At 40.3% G+C, this 11,111-nt stretch overlaps 1 protein-coding gene across 3 annotated transcripts in view; it reads left to right on the forward strand.

Moving 5' to 3' along the window:
- LOC124605273 (beta-1,4-glucuronyltransferase 1-like) overlaps positions 1-7,804 on the forward strand; it is a 55,663-nt gene extending 47,859 nt beyond the window's left edge. For all 3 annotated transcript variants that reach the window (XM_047136841.1, XM_047136842.1, XM_047136843.1), the window contains exon 3: positions 6,860-7,804. In XM_047136841.1, the coding sequence (XP_046992797.1) occupies positions 6,860-7,069 (210 nt within the window). In that variant the 3' untranslated portion in view covers positions 7,070-7,804. The remainder of the gene's footprint in view (positions 1-6,859) is intronic.
- Positions 7,805-11,111: the final 3,307 nt, after the last annotated feature.

Raw genomic sequence — 11,111 nt, forward strand, 5'->3', positions numbered from 1 at the left:
ACGTCATTTTTTCGGATGAATTCAGGTTCTGTTTGCAGCATCATGATGGTCGCATCCGTGTTTGGCGACATCGCGGTGAACGCACATTGGAAGCGTGTATTCGTCATCGCCCGGTGTGATGGTATGGGGTGCCATTGGTTACACGTCTCGGCCACCTCTTGTTCGCATTGACGGCACTTTGAACAGTGGACGTTACATTTCAGATGTGTTACGACCCGTGGCTCTACCCTTCATTCGATCCCTGCGAAATCCTACATTTCAGCAGGATAATACATGACCGCATGTTGCAGGTCCTGTACGGGACTTTCTGGATACAGAAAATGTTCGACTGCTGCCCTGGCCAGCACATTCTCCCGATCTCTCACCAACTGAAAACGTCTGGTCAATGGTGGCCGAACAGCTGGCTCATTACAATATGCCAGTCACTACTGTTGATGAACTGTGTACCTGTACGTGCCATCCAAGCTCTGTTTGACTCAATGCCCAGGCATATCAAGACCGCTATTATGGCCAGAGGTGGTTGTTCTGGGTACTGATTTTTCATGATTATGCACCCAAATTGCATGAAAATGTAATCGCATGTCAGTTCTAGTATAATATATTTGTCCAATGAATACCCCTGTATCATCTGCATTTCTTCTTGGTGTAGCAATTTTAATGGCCAGTAGTGTAGTTTCGTTAGCAGAAAGCTATTGGACCATCACAGTATGTTATGTCTCAAAAACTGTAACACAGCTGTAATATAGATTAGTATTTTGGATCATAATTATGACTATCTGCTGACCTGAGATGAATTATTGCAGAGAAGATAATATTTGCAACATTGTTTCCAGAACCGATCATGGCCCTTTGGTTCTCAGTCAAGTGGAAGGACTGAATAGAGCTTTCGAAAGTTCTGTGACAAGCTAGCTGTCACATGCATCTTAGTGTTGAGAACTGTTGGGTGATCCTAAATTGTCATGTCTGCACTACATGTCAGAGGGTGTTCAGTTAGCTGACAGTGTGAGGGATCCACACAAGGGTTCTTTTTTTTTCTTAGATTAGGCAACTCTCCATCCAATCCAGATAATGATAGCTGTAGGAAACTCAAAAATATCAGCGTAAGATCAAAAGAAATGGCTGCCACAGGTAAGAGTATTAAAATCCTAATGGTAAAGTGCTGAAGCATTCGCAACATGGTGCCAGAGATTAACATTCTCATGAAAAGCAGTGAAGCTTACATAAAACTAGGTACAGAAAGCTAGTTGAAATTGATAGCAGTGAGATTTTTGGAGAAAATTAAAGTGTATATCAAAAGGATAGTCAAATGGGGAATGGAGGTGGTGTATTTGTTGCAGTAGACAAGAAATTCTAATCCACTGAGGTAGAAATTGAAGCTGCATATGAGGTTTTTTGGGCAAGATTCAGTATCAAGGGTGGACATAAAATGATAATTTGATCCTTCTATCACCCACCAGACCCATCTCCTGATGTAACCAAAAACTTCAGAGAAAAACTCAGCTCTCTTGTACGCAAGTTCCCTAATGTTACTGTAATCATCGGTAGAGACCTTAATCATCCAACAATCAACTGGGAAAATTACAGTTTTGTTAGTGGTAGGCACAATGAGACATCCTGTGAAACTTTACTAAGTGCCTTCTCGGAAACTACCTAAAACAGATTGTTAGGAACCCCTCTCATGATGGAAATACATTGAATGTCATGACAGCTAGTAGACCTGACCTCTTTGAGGATGCCCACATCGAAACTGGTACTGGTGACCATGATATGGTTGTGGTAATACTGGTTTCCAAAGTACAAAGAACAACTAAAACAAGCATAAAGATATACATGTTCAGTAAACTAGATAAAAAATCAGTAGTGTCATATCTCGGTGAAGAACTTGAAACTTTCAGCACAGGGCAGGAGCATGTAGAGGAACTCAGGCTCAAGTTTAAAAGAATAATTGACTATGCACTGGGTAGATATTACCCGGTAGAACAGTTGATAATGGGAAGGAACCTCCACGATATACAGAAACTTCTAAAGAAACAGAGGTTACTGTGTAATAGGCATAAAACAAAGTGTAGGTCTGTAGGTAGAGAGATGCTGAATGAAACGCGTTTGGCTGTCAACAGAGCAGTGCATGATGTCTTCAGTAACTACTGTAGCAGAATATTGTCAAGTGATCTTTCACAGAATCCAAAGAAATTCTTGTCATATGTAAAGGCTGTTAGTGGCACCAAAGTTAGTGTCCATTCCCTAGTGAATGAGACAGGAACTGAAATTGAGGGTAGCAAAGTAAAAGCTGAGATGCTTAACTCCACTTCAAATGTTCCTTTACAAAGGAAAACCCAAGAGAACTGCCCAGTTTAAGCCTCTTACCACTGAAAAGATGAATGAGATAAGTATTAGTGTCAGTGGTGTTGAGAAACAGCTGAAACAGTTAAAAATTGAACAAAAATCCACAGCCAGATGGAATCCCTGTCAGATTCTATACTGAATTTGTGGCGGAGTTAGCCCCTCTTCTAACTAAAATCTATTGTAGATCCCTTGAACAAAAAAATGTGCCCAGTTCTTGGAAAAGGGCACAGGTCACACCCATCTACAAGAAGGGTATTAGAAGTGGTCTATAAAATTGCCGTCCAATATCCTTGTCATCAATTTGTTGTAGAATCTTAGAACATATTCTGAGCTCATACATAATGAGGTATCTTGAACAGAATGACCTCCTCAGTGCCAGCCAGCATGGATTTCAAAAACATCGATCACGTGAAATCCTACTTGCACTTTCCTCATATGGCATACTTAAAGCTTTGGATCAAGGCAGTCAGGTAGATGCCGTATTTCTTTATTTCAAAATAGCATGTTATATTGGATGAAAAGTAACTTTGGGTGTTGGGACACTTGCTGTTCATGTTGTGCATTAATAACCTTGCAGACAATATTAATAGTAAAATCAGGCTTATTACAGATGATGTAGTTATCTATAATGAACTTCTCTCTGAAAGAAGCTGCATAAAAATTCGGTCGAATAATGGTATGATTTCAAAGTGGTTCAGAGATTGGCAGTTTGCTTTAAATGTTCAGAAATGTAAAATTTTACACTTCACAAGACAAAAAAGAATAAAGTAAGGATAACTGCAGAACGTGGTGCCACACAATGTGGCACTACACAAAACTGGCACTAATTGCATAGGGAACACACACAACACAGATCTGTAAGTCCACAGTATTGGTGATAAGTTGAGAAAACCGTCCCGAAACACATGTGCTACAAAACGCCACTGTTTCCTGTGCATGTACCCTGACATCAATATGGGATATGATCACCATGCACACGTACAGAGGTCGCACAACAGGTTGGCATACTCTGGATCAGGTGGTCGAGCAGCTGCTGGGGTATAGCCTCCCATCCTTGCAGCGTGCCTGTTGGAGCTCCTGAAGTGTTCTAGGGGTTTGAAGACGTGCAGCGATATGTGAACTGAGAGCATCCCAGATGTGCTCGATGGGGTTTGGGACACACTGCACCCCTGAAAAGGCAGACGTACTGGTGCAAAATGATGTCCCAATACACCTGACATCTTACAGTTCCTCTGCCAAAGACATGCAGGGGTGTACGTGCACCAATCATAATCTCACCCCACACCATCAAACCACGACCTCCATACAGGTCTCTTTCAAGGACATTAAGAGGTTGGTATCCGGTTCCTGATTCACAACAGATGAAAACCCAGCAAGAATCACTGTTCACACTGTACCTGGACTCATCTGTGAACATAACCAGGGAGCACTGTTCCAATGACCTTGTACTGTGTTCTTGACACCAAGCTTTACAGGCTCTCCTGTGACCAGGGGTCAGTGGAATGCACGTAGCAATGCACCTAGCAGGTCTTTGGGCAAATAAAACATGTCTGTTCAGTTGTCTGAAGACTATGTGTCTGGAGACAACTGTTCCACTGGCTGCGGTAAGGTTCCGAGCAAGGCTACCTGCAGTACTCTGTGGCCGTCTGTGGGTACTGATGGTTGGATATCGGTCTCCTTGTGGTGTTGTACTCTGTGGATGCCCCATACTGTAGCACCTGGACACATTTCCTGTCTGCTGGAATCATTGCCATAATCCCGAGATCACACTTTGTGGTACATGGAGGGCCCTTGCTATGACCTGCTGTGTTTGACCAGGCTCCAGTCGCCCTAGTATTCTACCCCTCATAACGTCATCAATATGTGTTCTTTGAGCCATTTTCAACACACAGTCACCATTAGCACATCTGAAAACGTCCGCACACTTACTTGCTGCACCATACACTGACATGCGCCGAAACACTTATGCGTATGTGTACTGCTGCCAGTGACACCGTGCGACGACTGCAGGTCAAATGCACCGTATGGTCATACCTTGAGGTGATTTAAACCCTCAAACTGCCCACCAGAGCATTGTTTCACCATGTATCAGCATTATCCTTAATTAATGAGCATGAGTTTAGTATCCTATGACTATAATATGAGTCATTGTTGGAATTGGCCAACTCATACAAATGCCTGGGTGTAACACTTTGTAGGGTTGTGAAATGAATCATGACATTGATAAAGTTGGTGGTAGACTTCAGTTTGTTGGTAGAATACTGGAGAAGTGCAATCAATCTACAAAGGAGATTCTTACACATCACTTGTGCTATTAGTTCTAGAATACTGCTCAAGTGTGTGGGACCTGTACCAGATAGGACTAACAGCGGATGTTGAACTTATACAGAGAAGGGCAGCACAATGGTCACAGGTTTGTTCAATCCTTGGGAGAGTGTCTCAGAGATACTGAAGGAACTGAACTGTAAGACTCTTGGAGATAGATATAAACTATCCCAAGAAAGTCTATTAACAAAGTTTCAAGAACCAGCTTTAAATGATTACTCTAGGAATATATTACAACCCCCTACACATCACTCACATAGGGATCAGGAAGATAAGATTAGAATAATTACTGCATACAGAAGCATTCAAACTGTCATTCTTCCAATGCTCCATATGTAAATGGAACAGGAAGAAAAGTCTGACAATGACATTCCATCCAAGATAATACCGTATTTTCTCGAATCTAAGCCGCACTGGAATCTAAGCCGCACCTGAAAAATGAGACTCGAAATCAAGGGAAAAAAAATTTCCTGAATCTAAACCGCACCTGAAATTTGAGACTCGAAATTCAAGGGGAGAGAATAGTTTTAGGCCGCACCTCCAAATCTAAACAAAGTTGGTCCATTGTAATATGAGACACAATTTAGGTCGAATGAATGACGATACAGCTACAGTAGTTTGGTTTGAGTTGTAAGCTTAGTAGTTAAGCTTTACCAGGTAGCCATAGCTATGTGTCAGGCGCTCCGTCCGTATTTATACGGGTACCCTTCCTTTTTCACATGCTTCGTCTGGTTTGAATCGATTATTGCATATTTTTCTTTGATCTGATAAGTGCCGTTCCCTTTCTTATAGGTGTTTACGTCACTCTAAGCTGAAAATGCATTACTGTACTGTGTCATGCATTGTTTGTCGCATTCTTGATAATGAGTGTTTACGACCTGTTGCCGCTCGCAGCATGGCTTGCATTTGTGCACGCCACCACCACTTCCAATTTTAAAAAAAAAAGGAATGGTCTCATTAGCGAAACAATGGCAAGAGACTGCTATTTGTTGTTACTTACACTGCTGCTTTATTTGATAATGATCAAGAAGAACCAAATAATATACTGTGTATGATAGAAGTTCTGAATGAGAGTTTAGCGAAAATTTTTCTCCGTTTGAAAATCTTTGCAGACGCCTCTTTAGTACATAACATTCTGCACAGAAATTAAAGTCATCTTAGATTTAAAAATCTAGTCAATTGACGTGCTTCATTTCTGACTGTATCACTATTAGGCATAAGAATAATACAAATATAAGCATGACATGATATGTATATTCTTCCGCGTTTGCTGTTGTCTCACTCTAGTTTCGTAGTTTATTAGGCAGACAGGATTTAAATGAGATACCAGCAAAACACGAAACAATACATGACAAAATGTTTATATTCGTATTATTCTTATGGTTACGAGAATACTGCATGTGATTCACAGTTCATAAAAGTTCCTATTAGCAACCATCTCTTCTCACAGGTAGGAAAAAATTCAGAACGTGGAGTTGGCCATATTGACAAACATCCCAAACAGTCTTGCCAGTCGGATTTTCGTAGTACATTGAAAGGCTGCTACATTCGTAGATGAACAATACGGAATTTGTATTTACTTCGTTGGGTAATGTATGAAAACGCAGTGGTGGAAACTCGGAGCAGAGAAAAAAAACTCGTCTTCCACCTTAATTTATTTACTGACACAGAGGTTTTGGCGCCAGTATTTATCTTTGTGCCTGCAAAGAATGCCTGTGTAGCGCTACATATATTCAACGACAGAAGTTGATTGTGGCGGCACCTACCAACATTTTACAGAACTTCCGCTTACTTTGCACTCGATTCTAAGCCGCAGGCAGTTTTTTGGATTACAAAACTGGAAAAAAGTGCGGGTTAGATTCGAGTAAATACGGTATGCTATGTCCTCCCTACTAATGGGATGTACCCTCTGCCATGCACATCACGGTGAGACTGAAGAAACATGAGATGTCATTTGTTTGGCATTATTATGCATGACAGCAGTATGTTTCAACTGAGAATATTTTGTAATTAATGACTTACGGTTTCTGAATGTTGCCCTGTGTGTGTGTGTGTGGGGGGGGGGGGGGGGGGGGGGGAGAGAGAGAGATAGAGAGAGAGAGAGGGAATCTGCAGCAGATACACTGTATTTATTGCATTATATAAAGATTGATTTCCTTTGTACTTCTGATGTTTTATCTACTGTTGACAGATGGCTGAAATGTGCCTGATGCAGTATAACTTCGTAATACTTGACGGTGCATTCCTCGTACACACTCCAGGTGTGAAACATCGTAAAGATATCAGTCCAAATCAGACTTTATGGAGAAGGCCATATGAGTGGGAAAATATGAAGCGCTACAGGAACATTGCACAGACATTGCTGCAAAAATATACATCAAGGAGAAGCTGCAAAATCTGAACTGTTCATTTACTGATTTCGCTAAATGTACCCAAAACCTAGACAGAAATGTGAATAGGAAGCAATTGTCAAAAGCTGGATGTGACATATGTGGTATTGTTTCTCATTCTTGAAAACACTAGTATATTTTTATAATCAATATTCTTCCAGTATGATTGAAAATTCTGAAAATTTTTAGTGTTGGCTGTGAAACTTCAGTAATTATATTCATTTGTGTGGGTGTAAATGGACTATAGTTGTGTTTTAGTCATTCCAAATCTTCCACAATGTGTGAAGACATTAAACATTTCCATACTATAAACAGATTTCACTGATTAGGGAAAACTGTTGTATTGGTGCATCTATTTATTATAATAGATCTTTTTTTGTAATTTATTAACCACGTTTTATTGTGAAATTAAAAGCAAAGAGAAATACTGAATAAAACACCGAGCAAAAAAAGTTCTAATTCTCACCTACTCCTTGTCAAATATGAAGAGAACATTCTGGAAAGAGCCATAGTGTTGTATACTATTAATTGTACACTGTTCCATCAAACTCTCTATATGAGAGCCACGTAAGAGAGTCCTGGCAGCACTGGTAGCTGTTGGAGAAGATGCTTTTTGACCTCACAGTTTTTGAAAAACATCCTGGAATACTAGTCACTGTGCCTGGATTCATATTTTAGGTTTATCTATGCTGGAATTCATAAATGTTTCTGCTGACTCTCTGCTTGTTTGTTCTAGGAATGCAAATAAAGAGCTTCATATATTTTATTTTTAACTTTTTTATTATTAGGTAATGGAGTGTATCTCATCTAAACATTTCAGATTTCAGCCAACTTTAGCAAACTGACTATGAAAATTGTTGATATATGATTTATCAGCACCTTAAATGCCCACCTTGGTAGCTGTGGGGTCAGTGTGGCTTGAGCCAGCTGAAGGATCCCAGTCTTGATTCCTGCCCAGGTTGGGGATTTTCTTTGCTTAGGGTGTTGTGTTGTCCTTATCATCATTTCGTTGTCAGCGACATGCAAATCACCTAAATGGCGTCCGCTAAAGACTTGCACCTGGTGGTGAGCTGCCACATGACAGAGAGAGAGAGCAGAAAACAAAATCAGCCACATTAATTATGAAAGAAATATCAGTGGGGTGTACAGGTCTGATCCATGTAATGTGAAAATTATTAAATCGTGTGTGTGTGTGTGTGTGTGTGTGTGTAAATAACTGCTCAAATGTGGCTAAAGTGGGATACATTACAATACTTGATTCACTCAAGTGACTGAATGCACTGAAAAATGCATGGCAGTGAATTAAACACAGACACTTTTAGTAACATAAATGAATCACATGTTGTGATCGACAACAGTTTCAAGATATGTTCTAGAAGTTCCTGGGAGTTGAAATCAAATGACTTGTAACTTTACTTTGGAGTGTGCAATATCAAATAATTGCATTACTATATAGGTCAGAGTATATTCAGAGCTTCCAACATTAACTTTTAAAAGCATCTCCTCATAAAACATAGTAAGTAAAACAGAAAGTGGTGCATGTGCTCTTGCTGAAAAATGATAGCACACAAATAGACAAATTTTGTCAGATAGTGGACTGGAGGCATACACTTGGAAATAAAGGTACTGTACTGACAACCATATTTGTCCCACATTTCCTTATAAAAACGTGGAATATGTACATACACACAGAGCACTGATATCCCTCTCTCTCTCTCTCTCTCTCTCTCTCTCTCTCTCTCTCTCTCTCTCTCTCTCTCTCTCTCTCTCTCTCACACACACACACACACACACACACACACACACACACACACACATGCACGCACATATGCAAGAGCATAAAAGTATTGATTTCTATTAGGTCTACAACTTTGCTTCTGCCGTTTTGCAATAGACGACAGTAGTGGCAAGTGGGGTTTGGGTGGTTGGTCATAGGTGTAATACAAAAGCTTAGACATCTGTAAACATAATGCCATAAAAATGTTAGTCAATTTGTGATTGCATCATTCTTGACTAAGTATGTTAACTTACGTACCCATTTCTCGCAATTTGCTGGAAGTTTTAATCTTCTGCTTTAACATGAAGAAATCTGCAGCTGTGGCTCTTAAAATGCTGAGTAAGACCAATGGTGAGGGAACTATTAGTGGAAGAATGTGCAGAGAATGTTTTCAATGCCTTAAGAACAGGGACTTTGATGTTGAAGACCGGCACGGTGGTGGAAGACAGAATGTTTTTGTAGCTAATGAAATAGGTGAAGATAGTCACAGGACATCATTATCGAAAGCAATTGATGCGTTAGAGCCCAGCACTGAAACACAAACGGTCACAATACAGCGATGGACACATAAAGGTAATTCTGCAGCTGGTCAGTGCTTGACCCCATGTCGCAAAATCTGTCAAAATATACATAGAAATGTTGAAATGAGAAGTCCTGTCCCTCTCGTCGTATTCTCCATATGTTGCTCTCTCTGACTACCATCTTTTTCGATCAGTGGCATACAGTCTGGCTGACCAGCACTTCCGATCATATGAACAAGTGCAAAATTGAATCGATTCTTGGGTCCCCAGTTCTTCCACCATGGGATTCATATGCTATCCGAAAGATGTAGTGGCCAGCGATGGGAAATACTATGAATCATAATTTTTTTAAGTTTTTCACAATAAAGCCCCGAACTTCGAGAAAAATGTTGGAAGCAAAGTTGTAGATCTAGTATATAAACATTTTATATACTGTACAAGTTGATGGATTAAGGTGTAGCTATACACAACTGTCATACATGATTATATTTATGTCTATGTTTACCACCATAAACATGGCCAGACATATACCCAGTCTTGGCCTCATGATATCAATTGTAAAACTACAGAACAAAATAAACTACATACTCTTCATTACTGATTGAAGCAGCTATTTGAGGATACGTAAAGGGAAAATGAAAACTCCAAGAGACAAAGAATTCAGCTTGTGGATGATCTGAAGGAAGGTAGTAAATATAACAAACTGAAAAAAGAAAGTATAGTCTGGTAGAAATGAAGATAGAAAGGACAGTCTCACAGAGCAGAAAATTATTGAATTAGTGAACTACTTGGTGGAAGAACCTGCTATATTGTAGCAGTTCAAAAGTGTCCTTTTATATAGGCAAAATATTATTTTTTCACATCAGTATTATTGTAGTTCTCAATTTAGATCACAAAGCGTCAGTTGTTAAAACTTTTTTGAAAACACTGAAACACAGAATAAATGATGCGTAGTTCAAAATGTGTACTGTGCTATGAATGTTTCAAGATGACAACTTCAATTATGGTGGTGGAAACCTTTCACACTTAAGGGCGAATTCTAACTCTTGGTAAAAATAGCATCACAGTCTGCTGAAGTAGAAATTAATAGGGTAGTTTGATGTCACGATCCTCAGATCCTAAACAGTTCCAGTTGTCATGAGCAAATAACCTCAGTTCAAAGAATAGTACAGAGCTGTCATCAGTACTTCAATCAGCTGTGGAGGGGAACACATTAGTTAGTGAACAGAAGTGGAAATGCGACTGCAGCCACTTGGCCTTAAATCTGCCTGCTGACAGGTCCATATGACCTGTGAGCCGGAGATACTCTACTGTTAACCACTCACAGTGACCCTTCTGGATGTAGGTGTAATGAGGTATATCAATAGTAAGGCATCAACCATTAATATGACGAAGAAGATTACAAGATCCCTCCCCCCTTGAACTGGCACATAGTGTCAAAATCAACCTGGACAACAAGGAGAGGATGGCATGGTGACAGCTGTTTGGTGTCAGACAAGGTCCTAGGTGGTACGCCTGGGACGTAGTTGCTCTGGCATGAGATAGGAGGTGAAGAGGTGGAAGCTGTTTGCCAAGTTCTGGATGCTGGAAGTACCAGTGAGTTGACTGGTGGGGGAATGGGGTGGAAGTCCGTGGGTACCACCAGGCACAGAGAAGTTGAAAGGACCAAATGCCCATCATTCCTGGTGAGATACTGGAAGTCATGGCGTGGAGGCAGCAACTGTGCTGAAGCTCATTGGATGGTAGAGGCATCTG

This window comes from Schistocerca americana, chromosome 3 (genome assembly GCF_021461395.2).
Source record: "Schistocerca americana isolate TAMUIC-IGC-003095 chromosome 3, iqSchAmer2.1, whole genome shotgun sequence".
In the NCBI taxonomy this organism is placed as follows: Eukaryota; Metazoa; Arthropoda; class Insecta; order Orthoptera; family Acrididae; genus Schistocerca; species Schistocerca americana.